Source organism: Toxorhynchites rutilus, chromosome 3 (genome assembly GCF_029784135.1).
Source record: "Toxorhynchites rutilus septentrionalis strain SRP chromosome 3, ASM2978413v1, whole genome shotgun sequence".
Lineage (NCBI taxonomy): Eukaryota > Metazoa > Arthropoda > Insecta > Diptera > Culicidae > Toxorhynchites > Toxorhynchites rutilus.
In genome coordinates, this window is record NC_073746.1 from 85,595,492 (window position 1) to 85,615,497 (window position 20,006).

At 37.4% G+C, this 20,006-nt stretch overlaps 2 protein-coding genes across 10 annotated transcripts in view; one reads left to right on the top strand and one right to left on the bottom strand.

Moving 5' to 3' along the window:
* LOC129778991 (DENN domain-containing protein 1A) overlaps positions 1–20,006 on the top strand; it is an 85,105-nt gene that overhangs the window by 35,860 nt on the left and 29,239 nt on the right. For 6 of the 8 annotated variants that reach the window (XR_008743541.1, XR_008743542.1, XM_055786214.1 and 3 more), the window contains 2 exons: positions 6,535–6,567; positions 6,666–7,196. Coding sequence is in view for 6 of the 8 variants with exons in the window: in XM_055786214.1 (XP_055642189.1) it covers positions 6,535–6,567; positions 6,666–7,196 (564 nt within the window). In the remaining 2 variants the exon portion in view is untranslated. Of the gene's footprint in view, positions 1–6,534; positions 6,568–6,665; positions 7,197–7,505; positions 19,336–20,006 lie in introns of those variants that run through there. The other 2 variants (XM_055786218.1, XM_055786216.1) reach the window with 2 other exon arrangements.
* LOC129778992 (uncharacterized) lies at positions 12,159–18,587 on the bottom strand. Of its 2 annotated transcripts, XM_055786221.1 has the most exons (3): positions 18,276–18,587; positions 12,730–13,939; positions 12,451–12,632 (listed from the first exon to the last, which is right to left on the bottom strand). In XM_055786221.1, exons 1-3 carry the CDS (start codon positions 18,290–18,292, stop codon positions 12,591–12,593), a joined length of 1,269 nt encoding a protein of 422 aa, XP_055642196.1. In that variant the 5' UTR covers positions 18,293–18,587; the 3' UTR covers positions 12,451–12,590. The 2 variants fall into 2 exon arrangements, with proteins under 2 accessions (XP_055642195.1, XP_055642196.1); XM_055786220.1 differs by having other exon boundaries at positions 12,159–13,939; positions 18,276–18,583.

A 20,006-nucleotide genomic window follows, 5' to 3' on the forward strand; every position in this document is an offset into this window, starting at 1 on the left:
CGGCGGGAGCAAAAGCTCCCCCTACTTTCATGTATTTGCAATGCCGATTTCCCCTAGGCAGCTAGGTTTTGATGCCTCTGTTAGGGAACCGCCGCATGTGTCGTCAATTTCGACCAATCAGAAGTGGGTATTTCCGTTAGGATAGGGGTTGAGTTTTTTCAATTGTTTGATAGTTAGTTTAATGATATATATATATATATATATATATATATATATATATATATATATATATATATATATATTATTTTATTCAGTATAAAAAATTGTTATGGAGTGCCGAAATCGATTGACGCTAAAATTTCATCAATCCATCATGAAATGACTGAACAATAATAAGCGTTTGAAATTGGACAATTTTCGCGATGTGCTCGATTCTCGATTTTCAATTTATACCCCAATATGTTCCCGAAAGACGTAATCCTACGTCAAAACGTTTCCGAAAAATCACTATTTGTCCGCATAACAGACGTAGTTCCATACAGCTTTCATACATCGTTCGAAAATCAACAATTGTCAGTATTATGTGCTATAAGCTAAATCTACATTTCAATCACATACCTTGTATAGTTCAAACATGTCTGTCACGATAGTGACTTATTACTTAGTGTTTCCTAATAGATGAATATAAGAAACCATTGAAATGCTGCCTATATAATTACTATTTTCTGTACACGATGAACAAAGAGAAGCAATTGTGTATTTTAATGTTATAATTATCTGAATTTCCGCATTTGAATCTTCAAGTAGAAAATGAAACAATCAGATCAGTAGTAAAATTAAAATAATATTAGTTCTTAGCATTATAACTCCTCGGATTCAACATTGAATTATTCCACATACTCAGCATTTACTCATACCGTTGGAGTAAGTCACTCCACCATTTTTATGCGATTGATCGTGATATCGGTAAATCATGTTGCTAAAATTACCAACATTGCAGATTGCCTTTACAAATTCAATTAATTGAAAAAAAAACACGAACCTGCTGTTCTTATCATATCCCAGAACATTATTCAGGAAAAAAGTACTATCATAGACTCGCAACAAATCAAGACTTTCCAGACATTTCACTAAATTTCTTCCAAACCTTTTTGATTTTATCCGATAACAATTGAAACTACCGACGGAGACGTTTTGACTATTATCGGAAATGTAAATACTAACGCTACAAACAGAGCATCCTGGTGATTACGTCTAGCTATGCGGACAAATGTTCATTGAAACGTTTGATTGGCCGCATAAATAGACGCAAGCGTTTTCTAAATGGAAAAAATATGTTATAATCCGCAAAATCACGTAGGCCATCTTTTTGCCGATAATATCCTTCAACTGGACAGATCATTTCTTCGGAAATTTGCATGGTTATGATTGTAGGCCAAAAAACAACAAGAATGCGTTTTCCCAACACTAATGGTGTTGTCGATTACGTCTCCTATGCAATCATGGGCAGATTAGGTATGTACGGAGAAGTAGATTCATTTGTGAGTGAAAAATTTAAATTATTGAAATAATTATGCTGGTGGGGTTAAACGGACAATTAACATTGGGAATGAAATGGAGTGTAAATAGTTTGTTTATTCTATTCCTAATGAAGCCTCTGCATCTATAAACGAAAATCAAAACGCCAAAAGTGGACTGTCCAGAACAGGGTTTCTCAAACTGTTTTGGGCGAGAGAGCCCTTTTCTAGAATGAAGTGAAAAACAGCATTTTTTTTTAAAATCACCAGTTTTTTTTATTCATAAATAATACTTACCAGTTTAAAAACTTTGCGGTTGACGAAATGAGAAAACTTGACCTTACTTTTTTACTAAAATTCAACAAAATAAATATATACATGAAATTCAGTAATTATCAAGTGTAACTTATATTTTTAAACACACATTACTTACAAATACTTGAGTAGGTAATTAATTTTTAAAACTAACTTTAAAATCGCAAAGTAAAAATAAAAATATGTTCCGGAAAAACGTAGTCCTATATAAAAAACTATGGGTGGGTAATATCTAAAATACAACCGCAAGGTTGACGTAGGACTACCGTTGGCTTAGTAGACATTTGAGTGTATTGATTAAATTATTGATTAAATCAAACAATTTCCAAATTCAGATACGAACAACAACCCATTTTAGGTCAATTCATGTATTGTGAAAAGATTACTTTCTTTGTTGCAAGTCGTATGGCATGATGCCTTATTCATTTCATTCATTTCTCGTGGACTTCCAAAATATGTGAACGAGAGAATGGCTAAACGATCAATCTATTTTACATATCCCTCCGAATATTTTGCACCTTTGTTCAACAAGCACTCAATTTTGATTTTGAATTAATATCAGAATTTTGCCAAACGGTATACGTAAAAGTTCAATTAACTGAAGACATCAAGGAATGTCTTCCAATGCAGTCTTGAATAACCGATCCAAAGCATTGTGTTCGTACCGCTTTTGAAGTCGGCACATATTCCCGAGTGTAAAAATGCATGCGGGTACAAAAGTACCCGCACATTGCATATATTTGCATGCGAGTACAGAAGTACCCGCATCTTGCATCTATTTCGCAATGCCAATTTCCCCATTGAAATCTGTGTTGGGGAAACTCATCAAGTAGCCGCACCTTGCATCACTTAATGTGGCGAATGAACAGTACTGTATAGAAAACTTGCATTAGGCACCAATCAATGTAAAAAACGAAAACCAATCAAAACATTCATAATTTGTTCGACGGATTGATGAAATATTTTGAAGCTAAACCTAGTTTGAAGTGGATCAACTCAGCATTGACGGTCCCCATGTTAATTGGAGAGTAGTGAAGCAGTTGAATGAAGAAATTCGTGAAATCCGAAGCAGCCAAAACTACGAGTTCACGAATATAGGTAGCTGCAGTTCATTCAAAGAAGGAATGAAAAAGACTGTTTGGAAAATTGATGAATTCCTCTAGTGCTTGTATAGCCTGTTTGAGAACGTTCCGTTAAGATGTGCGGAGTATTCTTGAACTATTGGATTGGCTGAAGTTTTGCGGAGTAAAATGGATCGAAAACCAACCGATGGTATAAATAGCCCTTGACATGCTGACGTACCTTAAAACCTATCAATCTTTCCGACGATTCGTTTCTGCTAAGCAGCGGCTGAAATTGAATTAGGATTCGCTGTAAAAGTTGCAATCAACAGTGTTGTGGAAACAATCAAGTTTATGAGATAAATATCTTGATTTTTGACAGAACTGCAAAGAGTACTACATTTAATTTCTTCGAAAAAACGTAGCCGCGACAAAGACACGACACGATATATTTCTTGTATCCAGCGTTTATAGTTTAGTCGCTCTTGAACATTTCGTCGAGGAAAATAGAATCAGTGGTACCGTGGCGAACAAAAGTGAACAGGAATTCCTCGTGTTTTGTGATTCTTTGGGTTCGTACGATATGCTAAAAACTATCGTCGAAAAGAAGAACGTTTGGACCTTCTGTGGGTTAAAAAAAAACCATTAGCGCAGCGGGAAAAGAATATACAAACTTGTCTGACTTTGTCAAAGAGCGAGGTCCTCCATGAATAAACTATGTTTGGTGGTAAACCAAAATGATCCGAACTTGGTAGCTCAGCGCATTGTTCACAATGAATTCATCTTATTTTGCAAACAACTTGCAAAATGCTTGAATTTGATCATGACTTTCTTCGTTCTACTAAACTATTAGTCATTATTGTAACAAATTGTTTCACGTAATACAACTTATACAGTATCTTGTTCAAATAAGAACAAGGGGTCGATTCTTAGACCTCGTCGACCCTCAAAATCAATTTTCGTGTGTGTCGACCCCTTGGAAACCGAGATCGACCCCAAGGTGGTCTAGAAGCTGACTGGAACCAAAAGCAAAATAGTTGGGGGTCTGTCCGTTTGTACTACTGAAAAGCACAATATCACTTCTAGGTGGATCCAGTTTGTGTTCTTTAATTTTTGCGGATAGCTTGCGTGACCTGCACCAACCCACTATGTCCTCTACTTCGTTTGTTTTTAAGAGAGTTTGAACTCTGCAGTTCATTCGCCTCTGGGGGACCCATTATGTCGCTGACGGACTTCCCAATTAACAATCCCCCATCAGTGTCACGTTGTTATTATAGTTTTGTTCAGATCTATGCTTAATAATGCCTTAACTATTTGTCAACAAAATCTCTATTTAAATATTGTCAATGCAAATTTAAAGAATTTATTAAGCTATAGACAGTATTGTGAAATGCAGTTTAAAGACAACTAGAACAGATTTATCCAATTCCAAGGGGCGGTGGATATGTTCATGTCGGTAGTCTGTCTTGTGTTGTACAAAAGCTGCTTTGTTTTAAAGGATTTTTTTCGAAAATATCAATGGTTGAACAAATGGTTCAATTTTGTCTGAACAATCTTTTAAACAAAGTACATTGTCGCATATCGTGTTATTAAACACTCAATGCAATTGTTCGACCGTTAATAAACTGACTAGTTTTATCGCATTTAATGATTGATTGTTAGGGCAAAGTCAAAAGTAAAATAAATGTTTTCGTTTTCGTTTTCGTTTTCGTTTCCGTTTTCGTTTTCGTTTTCGTTTTCGTTTTCGTTTTCGTTTTCGTTTTCGTTTTCGTTTTCGTTTTCGTTTTCGTTTTCGTTTTCGTTTTCGTTTTCGTTTTCGTTTTCGTTTTCGTTTTCGTTTTCGTTTTCGTTTTCGTTTTCGTTTTCGTTTTCGTTTTCGTTTTCGTTTTCGTTTTCGTTTTCGTTTTCGTTTTCGTTTTCGTTTTCGTTTTCGTTTTCGTTTTCGTTTTCGTTTTCGTTTTCGTTTTCGTTTTCGTTTTCGTTTTCGTTTTCGTTTTCGTTTTCGTTTTCGTTTTCGTTTTCGTTTTCGTTTTCGTTTTCGTTTTCGTTTTCGTTTTCGTTTTCGTTTTCGTTTTCGTTTTCGTTTTCGTTTTCGTTTTCGTTTTCGTTTTCGTTTTCGTTTTCGTTTTCGTTTTCGTTTTCGTTTTCGTTTTCGTTTTCGTTTTCGTTTTCGTTTTCGTTTTCGTTTTCGTTTTCGTTTTCGTTTTCGTTGTTGGGGGTGTATGTTATTGGGAGTAGATTTGCTGCTGAAAATAGCGTTCAACGTGAGCGTTAACCCTTTCGCTACGGCAGTGTGCTCCGTCGGAGTGCTACCGTTGAACGGAGAACAGCGCTGAAAAGTATGCACATCGCGCTGGTGTGGTCGATGTGCAGTATCACCCTGATGTCGTCTACAGACGACGCTCGTACACACAGGGTGTCGTTGTCGTTAAAAATTGAGCTATCAATTTTACCCTATTTTTTGGGGTAGTGGTACCAAATTAGGTAAATACGGTGGATGACTTAACAAATAGACGCGATTTCGGGCCAAAAACAATGATTTGTCACTCGGCGCATTTTCTTGTAGAAGAGCTCAAAGGATTGTGATATTCGAGTCGAATTATGCGGGTTCTGACTTCAAAACCTCAAAACTCTGGGATAGTTTTCTTCTGTAAGATCTTGGCCAGTTGGAACAACCTCATTATGGATAATTGTTTTATATAGTTTGAATCCTAGAACCACACTCTGTACAGCTATAGATCCCACAAGTGGACACCTCCTTTAACGTAGAGCCCCGTATCGTTCCCTAGGGACTGACAGTGATCTTTTCGTTAGAAAAAAGGTAATCAATGGGACTGACAGTTAGAAAATAAGGAAATACAAAAGAACATGGTTTGTTTTGGGATGTTTTACGATATGCGACTAGTTTCTAGTCGAATTTCTGTCTATTTCTTTTTCATACAATAAATATCTTCGGGAGCGGCGGCCGTCACTGGTAATGTGCAAACATTCTTGAACGGACTGAACGGAAAATGCAGAAAAAACAATTCGGAGCCCAACGTGTTAAGTTTCTTTTTGAAGTTTTTCATATTTCCGATGTGTTTCTAACATTCAACGACTGCATTTACACCCAATTGCCCTTCAGTTCTTCAAAGCTGAAATCTCCTGGCGAAAATTTTGAAATTTGTTGCTGTTTTTCTGAAAAACGTGGAGAACGTTAATTGTCCATCTCCACCGATGATACATGTGAGAAGAACTTGAAGCTAATTGTAGGTTGACGCTAGTGAAACAAAAATTGAACATGTATAATGTAAAATTTTCGAATATGACAAAAAAAAATCAGTATTATGCATCCCAAATGTATTTTTTCTTTAACTGTTAAGTTGGCTATAATTTTGTATTCTTTTGATGTTAGTAATAAAGTTTTCCATTCCAACGAATGTTTTGTGTTTATTATTTCCATATTACATACACGTATATCTCGTACACTACATCCATGTCTCCGCTTTTATCTCATTCCATACTGACCACATGTCGGCTTCATGCGTTCCATCATCAATACTAAACCATTTATGTTGGCTACTGCGCAACAAATTTGACTTCAACCCCACTTTACCATGGCTTCTAATACGTACCTTTCGTGTTTTGGTCGAACCTGCTCCTGTTCACTACCCAACGCGCGTTGTGCCACCCAATGTTGGTGTATTCCTTTCATCCTGCAGACCAATCCCGCTGTTCGGTCCGCTGTGAAATCGGTGAGTGGGATTTATTCTACGCTGTCTCGCTTCCTCGTCGCTTCCAAATTCATTTAGAAAAAAACTAATTCAACCTTTCCCAATATCCCCTGAAACAGGTGAAGGAAGGTGGAAAGGGTATGAAGACCGCCTACAAGGGCCTGCGGTCAAAATTCCGCGAGACAACTCCGCCGAAAACGAAGCTGGACAGCAGCATCCACTCGCACATGTCCCAGTATGACGTCGGGCACCAGTCGGCCCCGAACTCGCCCGTCTTCAACAAACGACCCCAGACGATTGTCCTACCGGACGATTCATCATATCATAGCCACGCGCAAATGCTCACCCCCTCGAGCACATCGCTGTACAGTTCGCCGCACATCATGATGAGCAAGAGTAGCCATAACAATTACAACACCATCACCGGATGTAGCACGACCTCCACCGGAACCGGAATCATGAATAACAACTTCAACAGTCTCAGTAACAATAGCAATAACAACCATCACTACAATAACAGCAGCAGCGGCGATATTCGGAGTCCTTCGTTGAGTCTGAGTCCAACCAGCTCGAACTCGTCGTCGGAGATGAATCTGTTGCAGGAGCTGCAGCATCTGGCTCTGTTCAAGTCCCCGGCGGTTAACCGAAATGTAAGTAGGCGCTTGGTCGCGTAGTAAACACTAGAGAGGAACTGGTTTGATTTGTTATGCGAATGTTTGCTTTGTTTGAGTTCACATTAGATCCCATCCCCCCTCGCGCCGCTGCTGTGCGATACATTTATCTTTCTTTGGTTTTCTTGATTTTTTACTCTCCAGCGTTTGATTATTAGTAACTACCGACTATTAGTTTCGTTATAGTTATAATACACTCACATACACACTCAAACAGCTCTAACATATGATTTAAAAAAAAAGCAAAATACTTAACACTATTCTAATTCGAATCAATGGTTTCGACAGAACTGAGAGAGCATCAAATAAGTATGGTTTTGTTTGCAATTATTTCAAGAAATGAACTGCACTGTGCATGGTTACTAACGATATACATAACTGCCTATAGAGTTGAAATAATAATCTTGAGCAAGCAAACGCATGCATGGCTGTAGCGACGGATGAGGTTTATCGGAATAACAAACAAAATAATGCTGCCACACAATCAGTTGTTGACGGTTCTGAAGAAGTCTATCGAGATGATTCATAGGCTAGATAGAGGGAGGAGGGAGTTTGTGGAGACTATCAACTGGTTCGAGTGATTTTGCCCTCCTTTCTACTATCCTACGCACTGACGACAATGATAACGGCGATAAGGCTTTCCTCCTGAGTAAACGCGAGAATATTATGCAATAGCATCAACAGCCAAAACATTTGCACAACAAAGATGCCGGAGGAAAAATTCCGTATAATAAAAGTATTGACGAATTTCACGCCAACTAGTCTTAGAAGTTGGTAGCACCATCTCAGATAGCTGTGAAACGTTGTGGGTGTAAAGATATTGATCATTTAAGCTACTTTGCATACTTCAAATCTTCAAAATAAAATTAGACTATTTTTGAAAAGGGCCGAAGTTTTCTTATTATTTTTTACGAAAATGACTCAAAAACTATCTTACCTACAAATTTCTCGTCAAAAAATGATACGTAGGAAGTTGTTTGAATTTCCATAATTTTTTTTTCAAAATACAGGTCGGACTCGAATATCTGTGATTCGATTATATACAATTTTGGACTCGATTTTATACAGTTCGCATTTTTTTTAAGTTTCAAATATGACTTATTTCACGAAAAAAAAATTACTTTTCAACGTTAAGTTGAAATTTGAATGGCTTTTATAGTTAAAAATCGCGATTTTTGAAGATTTTGCTTGAATTTTCATCAGGAATTGTTTATATCGATATTCCAGCGTAATTATGATAGATAGAAGTTGGGTGTCAAAGAACAAGTTTTAGAGCGGTTAGTGAGCTTTGATCTAATTGGTAGAAACAATTAAGCTCAATATGAATTTTTAGGATAAAATTTAGAATAGTACATTAAAAATTACTGAATTTGAAGTTTTTCACTTCCAAAATGTCATTTAAATCCACTAATTTAGATGTTTCACAACTATACCATGTACTAAATTCTCTCATCTTTCTAATGGAAACAACAGAATCGTCTTCTGTAGCGTACTTTGTAATGAAGCGCCAGTTTGAAGCAACAGAGTCCAAAACAAACAAAAAGTTGTATAACTCTGTCATTGTTGATATTCCATACATCTTTGCTCTACATGTTATTATCCACTCATCTCGTACCTAAATATCTTGTGTTGTCCTGTGGAATTGTAAATTGTCTTAAGAGCCTGTTTGTCCACCTTAGGCCAGAAGAAAATTCATCGGGAGGAGAGTGATGCCACTGAAAAGGCGACCAAGAGGGTTCCAGCATCGAAAATTGGTACCGTTTGATGCATCGAAGCTGCCGCCATACACATACATACACGCGCGCAAATCTTTTCGTTTAGTGGTTATCGAGTTAGCATTAACCACTGCACAATGGGCCAGGAGATGCATTTAAGTTGAAATTAGCATTCTGTAGACAAAAAGAATCTTCGACAAAGTTGTTACATATGATAGAGCGCTCATTTACATGTTTCAAAAAATAGGATGACCAGAATTTTCGATGAAACAAAAAATCTGACTTTCTTATCTTTATAGGTAGAGATAAACATAGTTCGACAATATTGTAACCCCAATTATTTTAATCAACTTTGTAGAACTAAGCTTTTTTCTATCTTTTAATATAATCGATTCAGCGCTTTTTTTCCTAAGTTGCATTTGGGTGACCATGAGCATAACTAAAGTTTCTTTAAATGGTGACTCTAACGCAGCTTAGAAAAACGGCGCTATATCGGCTATTTCAAGAGATTCAAAAAAACTTTGTTCTACAGAGATGTCTCAAATAACTGGGACCACAACATTGTCGAAATATGAAAGATATATTTTTTTATCATCGACAATTTAGGTCACCCTATTTTTTATAACATAAAAATGAGCGCTCTGTTATATGTAGCAACTTTGTCGAAGACAGTTTTTGCCTAGAGAATAACTGTTGAGCTCTAAATGCTAATTTCCACTTAAATGCACCTCTTGGATTATTGTGCACTGGCGGGCATCGAGCGTCGAAAAGAATCCGGAAAGATGTCATCGTTGCTGAAAATTATCTGCAAGTTCCCCTTGAAATTGAAAATTACATTCAAGCGAAAGAGTTTATTTTAATGGTTTCTATTCATATAATACTGAGACTAAATACATATTGTTTTGTGATTTTTCAATCAAGTGTAATTACCAGGAAGGCTTTTGAAGATTATTCTTCGTCATCAGTATAATATTTTCGTATCATAAAATTTTCCAGCGATTATTTGGTTTCTATTATTGTAGGAATAGAAAGCAAATAATCGTTGGAAATTGCGACCAAATACATTTCGTTTTGTGATTTTCTAATCAAGTGCAATTAACAGGAAAGCTTCTGAAGATTATTTTTCCCTTATCAGAAGAATATTTTCATATCCAATGCATAAACCCTTGTGCCTCCAACGCAACGCTCTGGTTTTCGAATTTCCCCAAACACTCATTTATTCATTCATTCAGAATGGATTCATATTTAACTTGAAATAAATTATCACTAAATCAACGATAGTCCTACGTCAACCTTGCGGTTATACCACAGATACAACCCACTTCATGTTCTTTTTTCATCAAATATGATCCTCTATCACATCCCGAATGAATTCGGATTTTATATTTGAGAAAGGTATTTTATGACTTTAATGAGATGAATCCAAAATTAAATTCTTCTTTTATATTCAAAAAAACAATCTATACATAAAAAACGATTAAATTTTTTTTGTGCTCGATTATATACAGGATTCGATTATATACAGTGAAAATAAATCTGTATATAATCGAGTCCGCCCTGTATACTGTTTTTTTAAATTGAAATTTATTTTTTCCCAAAAACGCATTTTTTAAATTCTCAAAAAATATGTATGAATAACTCTTACAATTTGCGATAGGAGAAAACATGAAAAAGTTGTTAGAGAAACAGTGCCCTTCTTCCCATGTATATGTGAATTATTGGTAATTTTATGGGTTATTCATAGAATATTTGTTCAGAACATTCAAAAAACGGGTTTTTGAGAAAAAACGGCTTGAGATTTTTATTCTCAAAATAACTTTGTTCCAATGAAATTTCTTTCATTAGAATTTGTTTGATAATTTTTATTGAAAACTTAAATTATTCGCTACATTTCATTCTTTAACCAATATGTTGTAGATCTTATAGTTTTCAAGTTAAGATTTTTCGAAAAAAAATGAAGAAAATGCTCAAAGTTTCAGAAAATTTCTCACTCAAAAACTGTACGATCTACAAAATTTTGGTTAATGAATGAAATGTATGAAATAATTTATGTTTTCATTGAAAAATATCGAAAACATGTTTTTTTTGAAAACACAAACACATGAAAACACAGTTAGAAAAACTTTTTTCCCATAAAAGTGCTTATTTTCCTATGTATGGACAGAGATGCCAACCAAATTTTTAAAAAAGCTGGAACTGGAAAATACTCGAAATTTTTTTATAAAAAAACTGGAAAAAAGCTGGAAGAATTGACTTTTATTTTTTCCCAAGTTTATTTATATTACAAATAAAAATTATGATATACTGAGACAGTGTCAGTATATAGCATCCTTGAGTCATTTTACAACAGGGATTCTCAAACTATTTTAGGCGAGAGACCTCTTTTCCAGGATGAAGTGATACCATAGACCCCTATATCCAGATGTCTTTCAAAATTCAATTCCTAGTTTTTTTTTCTTATTCATACAAAATACTTACCAATTGAAAAAGTTAGCAATAAATTTGCAATAAATTCAGTAAACATTGTGGTTTATGATTATCAATACAAATTACTGAAGTAGGTAATTAATTTTTAAAACACTAAAATCATAAGCTAAAGATAAAAAAGCATAAAATTTAGTATGATGGAACCTGGTGACTTTCTACCAATCTAATGTAATTTTTTGAATTAAATTAGTAGATAAGTATATTATCATTCAAGCTTCAACGAATTTGAAAAGAAAAATACAAATGAACCGGCAATCTAAGCGCAAGCAGTAAACTATCAGGAGCATGTTTGGACTTGAATTTGACCATATCTTGTTGTGTTCAATATTTGTCAAATACAGAGCAAGTCAAAACTAGTGATACCATCTGATCGGATTAATAAATCAGGACACGTGTCACGGCTACGATTATGAACAACCCTTTGTCATTCTTTTAGATATCTTCTTGGGTGGTACTAACGTTACCAGTGGAACTTTTCCATGGAAAATATGAAAATTCCGATGAAAAAAAGGGGGATAAAACTGTGATAATTAAAAAAAAAACTGGAGATATTTCCTCTTTGGTTGTTTCGCTGGGATGCTTAAAAAATACTGGCAATATACAGGAAAAACTGGAAGGTTGGCAACTTGATGACTTGTTGGAAATTGTTGGAAATTTTTTTTTAAAATTTTTTTCAGTGCATTTTTTAAATTTCTTTTGTATCTTTTTGACTTATGGGAATCGTGATATGCAAACACTTTTAAAAACTAACTACTTTCAACAATTTATTCACTTATCACTAATCACACGGCACCACCGGTGCTCCACAAGAACTGCACAGCGAAAAAGAGGGCGAGCCATGCGCTCGCGGCCCTCTTATGACTGCATACTGCTGACGCTGCACGCTCCACGTTGTCGACCGTAGGTTGGCGGACCCGAGTGGCGTGATGTACCAAACGGTTCCGTAACGGCTTCCCCCTTAGCTGAAAGACGTCCTCGGCTTTCGTCTACTGCTGAAGTATCAGCGGTACCTCTCTGGACTCGGGATGGGCCTCGGTTGATGCGATGGTATCCTGTTCGATGACTTCTGGTTTGCTGTTGGTAAGGAGTGTCTTCCAGGCGGCGAATTTCAAAACGATGATTATGGATGAACCCAGTATGCAGATTAGTAAAGTTGATGAGATTACGGATGCTATCCATCCCAGGAAATGAAGTTTCCAATGGAGGTTTTCGGCTGTCAGGTTAAGGTGTGTGATATGGTTACGCTGTTCCATATGTAACTCCTGTAAATGTTCCAACGGAATGTGGTTAAACAGTTTGGTTGGATTTACCTTCAATCCCGTGGTAGGTATGAACGGCTGTATCTCCATGTTTGTGTTGACATATTCCTCGTCATCCAATTTCAGTGTACAGTTTGAGTATTGGATTAGGAACGACCCCTGTAGAGTGCGTTGGGTGACTGAACAGTTTGACGAAAGTGTTACATTGATTGCATTGACGACTATATTGCCATCATTGATTTTCCGAATAGTTTTGTTTCCGTAGGTGCGTTCTATGGGACACTCTGCTGTATTTCCGGAGACCAATTGTTGCATACAACCCGTCAAAGGTTCTAGATCCGTTGAGGAACATATAAACATGGCGTTGGCTTTGGAACAAGCGCTTTTTAACATGAATGATTTCTGTCCTTTCAAATAAAACTGTGTTTGTAGGTGGACTCTGTGGTGATCTACAATGACTGGTTCAATGAAGTTGAGGGTGTACTGTACATTTTTGATCCTGGGTATCTTCAGTATGTACATGAAAATTTCGTTGTTTAATACTGCGTAGGCATTGGCAGTACTAAGTATGCTATCGACCGAGTTAAGCCCGAAACCGTCATTAATGAGGGAATGATGAATGGTTTCCAATTCGTCGAGGTGAATGATGCGGCTGCTTGGGATACTCCGTCTCGCTAGTGTGATCGCCTCTTCGATTATGTCTAAGTAGTATAATAGCTCATCAATTTTGAATATTAATTCTAATACATCAAAGCCCTCTAAGGAATGTATTACATTTTCCTCATTTTCCAGTATGACGTTAATTGCTTTTGTAATGTTGCTCATTCGTGAATCGAAAGCACTATTGATTCTTATTTGCTTGTTATTCTCGCTAATTAATGAATTTAATGACGAATTTATAATCTTAAGGTCGTCTGCATCAGGGCTTCCCGATACGTATTTCCAGGCCTTTCCGAGAGATTCCCATCGTTTTCTCCTACGTAGTGGTTTTATTCGGTTGTAACTCAAGTTTATTTTGTCTAATTTTGCTTTAACTATTGACTTAAAAGGCGTTTGATTCGACAATCTCTCCATAGAAACGGCGTTAAAGTTTTCTACAATTGTTCCAATTGAGGTCAAGTTTATGGGGTGCACAATTCGCAGAGAACTAGTGCTTATTTTAGCGGGTCCTAACGGAACTATAATGATCGGACTCTGATCCAGGGTATGAATTCTCAAGTCTGAAGTGGCCATCCCTACCAGCGTAAGGAGCCACAGTATTCTGCAAGAAAATATAAAGTGTTGTTTTAGTTAGCTCTTTTCATATCTAATTTGTGAATTTTGATAGCCTTTTCATCTGTTACAGTTTTGCTGGTTTGACTTTGGATTTTAATTGGCCTAAATCTATTGGTGTAAGGGGTCGGCTTTCCTTTCCCTTTAACTAAAGCTTCACTGATGGTGAGGTTTTCATATTCTTTATTGTTTTGACTTTCATTTTTCTGATTGTGTGTCCTCGCTTCTAACGCAATATTTTCCCTGGCAGTTAGTATTATTTTTGCTTTCTGTGTATTTATATCCTCCGGGTTCAATGAATGAGAATTTCCAAAAATTATATCCCTAGGTCTTAATTTCGTAGTTGAATGTTTGGTATCGTTATATAGGGCAGTTACTATGGAGAGCCCTTCGTATAAGGTTAGTTCTTCAAGTTTTCTCCTGTTTGACATGTACATTTCTAAAAGCGTGTTGTGGTATCTCTCGACAATGCCATTGCTGGCAAAGTGTATATCAATATTTTGATTTTGGAGAAAGGTTTTGAATTTTGAGCTTCTGAAAGATGTGGCTTGATCACATGTTATAGTTTTTGGTAGGCCGAAAATTTTAAAGTATTTTGTAATTACTTCGATCAGCTCATCCGCCGTTTCATTCTGGATTTTGAAAATTTGGGCAAATTTGGAAAATGCGTCAACAAGGGTAAGGAATTTTTCACCCTCCTTGACGTATACGTCAATGAAAATGTTCTCTAATGGTTTGTCATATGCTCTTCGAGTTATTGGAATTTTGAAGGGACGTCGTTCGTATTTCGCGAACTTGCAGTCCTCACAATTTTTTGCGAATGATTTGATCTTCGTAATCATATCGGGGAAGAAAACTGACTGACGAATCTCCTCGTATGTGAGCTTCCAACTTCTGTGGTTAAAATTATGGCTCTTACGAATAAATTCCTCTTGATCAGTTTTAGAAATAAGATCAGGGAGTTTTAGATTGCAAAATTGTACTTTCATGCCTTTGAATTGATCTTTCATTATTTTAGAACACAATTGTGCAATCTCTAGGGGAGCGAATATACCATTGGATATGGTCGGGGAAAGATAACTTTTAAGAATGTTTCGGATTTCATCTTCGGAATATTCTCCACGGTTGAAAGTATGCCTGCTGTAACCTGAAAATATAGAATAAAATATGTGAGCCGATTTTCTAGGATCGTTTGACACATTAATTATCAGCTGATTCCTAAACTTGTTAATTATTTCTGGTCCATATATCGGGTCATTTTCATAAAGCTCGTTTTGCAAAACGGTTTGAATATTTAGTTCAGATTCGTCAGCTCGTGGTATCCGGGATAAACCATCGGCCACTACATTTTGTTTTCCTTTTTTGTAAACCAACTGGAAATCGAATTGCTCCAGGTATAGCCGTTGGCGAGTCACTCGTCCTGTAGCATCTGTTAACTTGATTTCCTTAGTAAGAGGCTCATGATCTGTGTATATGGTAAACTGCCTACCATACAGATATGGCCGGAACTTTTTAGCTGCAAAATAGATAGCTAACAGTTCCTTGGCGGTGGCAGAATATTTCTCTTCCGCCTTTGTCAATGTTCTTGATAGATAGGCAATGGGTTTTTCACCTCCATTCACTATCTGTGTGAGGACCGCCCCGATCGCAAAGTTTGACGCGTCCGTAGTCAAAACGAACGGCTCGTCAAAATTGGGGTAGTGCAATAAGAGATCCGAACTCATTATATTTTTCAATTCAGTAAAGGCTTTTTCATATTCCGGAGTAATTTCTATGGATTTGGTTTTTCCACGAAGCACACTTGTCATCGGCTTTGCGATTTTAGCAAAGTCGGGAATGAATCTTCTATAGTATGAAATTGTTCCAAGGAAGGATTTTAGTTCCTTCGGGGTTTTCGGAAGAGGCCAGTTTTTCACTGCTTCAACCTTCTTGGGATTAGGTTTAACCCCTTCCGTAGTAACCACGTGACCGAGGAATTCAACTTCTTTACGAAGGAATTCCGACTTGTCACACTGAACTCTAAGGTTTGCTTCCTTTAGAGTTTTTAAAACCTTTTGAATGTCTTTCATGTGCTCTTCCAAAGAGCTGGAAAAAATTATGATGTCGTCCATATAGACGAAACATCTAATACCTAAATGTTTCCGTAATACCGAATCCATCAGGCGTTGGAATGTTGCGGGCGCATTCTTCAATCCGAACGGCATCCGCACAAATTCGTATTTCCCATGATCGACGTTAAACGCCGTTTTTGGGATGTCAGCTGGGTCTACCTCTATTTGGTGGAACCCGCTGGCCAGGTCGAGCACAGAGAAATACTGCGCATTTCCTAGACGATCCAAAATTTCGCTGATTTCCGGTATTGGATACCGATCAGACGGTGTGATTTTATTTAATTTTCTGTAATCTACCACTATGCGGTACTTTTTCGCACCTGAGTTGTCGACCTTCTTAGGTACGACCCAAATAGGAGAAGTCCAGGCAGATGAAGACTCTCTAATAATGCCTGTATCCAACATCTTTTGGATTTGTTCACTCACTATTTCTCTTAGATGGTACGGATATTTATATGTCTTTTGGTGTATTGGCTTGTTATCGGTGGTCTCTATTCTATGCTTTACTTGATGTGTAAAGGCAAGTTTTTGACCTTCCTGGAAGAAGATGCTTTTGAATGGCTGTAAGGTCTTTGCAAGAAGTTTGACCTCCCCTTTATTTAGATGATCCGCAGGGAAATTCAAATTCTCTTTTGGATTATCGGTTTTTATAAGAAAGTCTTTATTTTCGAATGGTTTCGACAATATAGGCTTCGGTAGGCCTTTTGAATGTACATGAACCATCGCACTATTATTCTTTGCCAAGTAAAGTCCCGGTTGGACTGAAACATTTGCAGTAATGTTAAGCTCATCTTCGATTAGAAACGTTCCATCTTGTAAAGTTGGAATTTTCATGAAAGTTTCGAAATTTTCGTGAAAATTCATGGAAGAAGGGAAATACCGGTAAAATTGGTACGTAGATTTCCCAATAATCAACTCGTGTTTATCTGTATTGATCACGGCTTTCAAGGCTGCTAAGTTTTCGTACCCTATGAGCCCGTCAAAAAATTTATGAAATTTAAACACATGAAATGGTAGTGCTCTGTTGACATCTTTCGGAAAAAGATTCGCGTGCACCACTTTATCCAAAATAAATTTTCCATTTTTGTTCGTGACGATGGCTGGCTGATCAGTCACTTTTGCGTTTGCCACATGTTCTGGATTCATATACGATTTGTTCGCACCTGTGTCTATCAAGAATTTTAAGATTCCCTTGTTAGATCGGTAGCGAATGTAAGGAATGAAATTGTTCAAGTTATTGTCTGGTCTTCCTCTCCTCTGTGAAAATTTACTTCGCGTGTATTTTGCACTTCGCACTCGGTCGCGTTATTGTCATCATCGTCATCATCATCATCACTATCCACGTCAACCTCGTTGGTGTTATGTTCCACGCGCGGTTTAAATTGCTGAATCGGTCGTTTGAATGCAGTTTTTGCGTTCGTTTCTTTGGCATATGCTCTGTAAGAGCTGTTGCTGTTGTTGTTATTATTATAGCCACCAGAACCACTGCTACTAGGGTTACTGTGCTGTTTGAAAATTTGTTTTGCGGGTTTCGTTCTACTTTCCGCGTTTTGATTAGTGCATACAGCCTGGTATGCCTCTTCTAAAGATTTTGGTTTCGATTGCCTGATAATGGAGGCCAGGGGCTCTCCGATGTTGTCCAAATATCGTGTGATTGTTATCACATCAACTACCTCTCGAGCCGATAACGGGTTCGAGGATAGATTGGCTTTTAGCCTAGTGTTAATTTCTTTGATTTCATTAAAGAATCTCAAATGATTCTTATCTCCTTTCTTCAAATGGAACATCGCCGACAAATTAGTGGCGAAGTCCTTCTGGTCCCCATATTGTTCGATGAGAACCGATTTGATACCGTGAATGGTATCGGGATCACCATTTGCGCATAATATCACGCGAGCGTCCCCTTTGATTTTATTTTTTATTGCCCGCAAATATATCGAGCTAAGCGAGTCGGGTTGCCCGTTCTCGCCTTTTATTTTAAACATTTCGTAAAGCTCGTTGACTTCCTTGAGCCAACTTGCCAATTCCTTTTTATTTCCGGAAAATTCCGACATATTTTTAATAGGGTCGGGGATGGCATATTTGTTGCCCTCCCTGGCCACTACCAATGCTCGGAGCTGTTCAAGCTCTATTTTGAGTGCTTCAAGTTCACTGGCTCTTGTTTCCGGCATGATTGATAATAGAGTTTTAGATGTTGAAAAGTAATTCACTTACGGTTGTGTTTGCAGCATCCGGGTGATCCTTCGACGGCTGGTTACTCGTGCGGCGGGATCTTCCACTATTTTAACACCTCACGATCCCACTTCTGACACCACTTATGGGAATCGTGATATGCAAACACTTTTAAAAACTAACTACTTTCAACAATTTATTCACTTATCACTAATCACACGGCACCACCGGTGCTCCACAAGAACTGCACAGCGAAAAAGAGGGCGAGCCATGCGCTCGCGGCCCTCTTATGACTGCATACTGCTGACGCTGCACGCTCCACGTTGTCGACCGTAGGTTGGCGGACCCGAGTGGCGTGATGTACCAAACGGTTCCGTAACGTTGTAAACATTCAACAATCTGCTACATTTCATTCTTTGACGAGAATTTTGTAGGTATTATAATTTCTGAGTAATAATATTTTGTAGAAAAATTAAGGAAAAGATTTTGATCATTTTAAAAAAGTAGCTGCCCAACGTCCATGTCGATTTGATTGGAATTATCCTAAAAGCTTTCACAGACCTCTAAAGACATCTGATTCAAAATTTCTTCATTGATCGAAACAGCAGTCGCTACCAGATCCTCAGCAACGTCTTCGGTAGCTTGAGCCGGGAGAGCTGCAGCTTCTGGCCAGTTGGTGAAATAATCGCAGATTACCAGAATGTATCTGTTTCTCATAGAAGAGATAAGCAGTGGACCAAGAATGTCTATAACAGCTGTGAGAGGACATGTCCCTCATCCCTCTCTCCTTCCAAGTCGAAGAATCTCGAGGAACAAATTGGTAGCAACTCTTTCAAAGGGCAAAGCCCATTTTTTGTTTTTGACAAATTTTGCACGCTTCAAATATTTCCTGTATCTACGATGTCATGTTTATCCATAATAATGACTGCTTGGTTTTTTTTTACACTACTTTGAAGTCCTGGATGTCCACTGTGAATTGCTGACAGTATCTTCTTTCGCAGTGACAGTGGTACTTAAACTTGGTGAACCTTGGAGACGATTGCCTTGTTATATATTAACAGCTAATCTCGAAAACACCAAAACTTACGCAACACTGGTTCCACCTGCTCCCGATCTTCTGACCATCCTGGTCATAATCACCTACCTCAATAGTTCCATCGTTTCGCCTTTGTTGACGTGAGCTCGAAGTCCGTTGGCTGCTCTTTTGGACATCTGTAGCACAATGTGTACTTCAAGCTCCTCCTCAAATTCCTGGGTTTGTGTCGAATCCACATCTCGGCTTAGTATATCTGTAAACGGTATATCTTTTCCTCTCACGTACACTACTCAAGGGTTGTACTGTGCAACGTCCAATCTAATCTACCTCTCGGTCTCGGCGACGCTCTGTCCAATGGCTTTCGGAAAATGAACTTCAATGGCTTGTGGTCACTCTCGACGGTCAACTCCTTGCCATATATATACTGGTGGAATTTCTGATATTTCCTCGGTAGTCGAGAGCGCAGATGCCAACCTTCCTGATTTTTCATGATTCCCCAGACTTTTTGGCACGTTGCCTGATTCCACTGAAATGATCCCGATTTTTCCTGATTTTTGTTTTTTTTTACTTCACAAGAATATAAACTATCTGGAATAGTTATACTGGAATCCTTACAAAAGCTTTCCTGGCTGGAAATGAGAGCTGTCATAATAGCCTACAAAAAAAAGCTCTTCTGTCCGCACTTATATAATGCTTGACCTTTCTTTCGTTTATTATTTATCTATTCAAGAGAAATT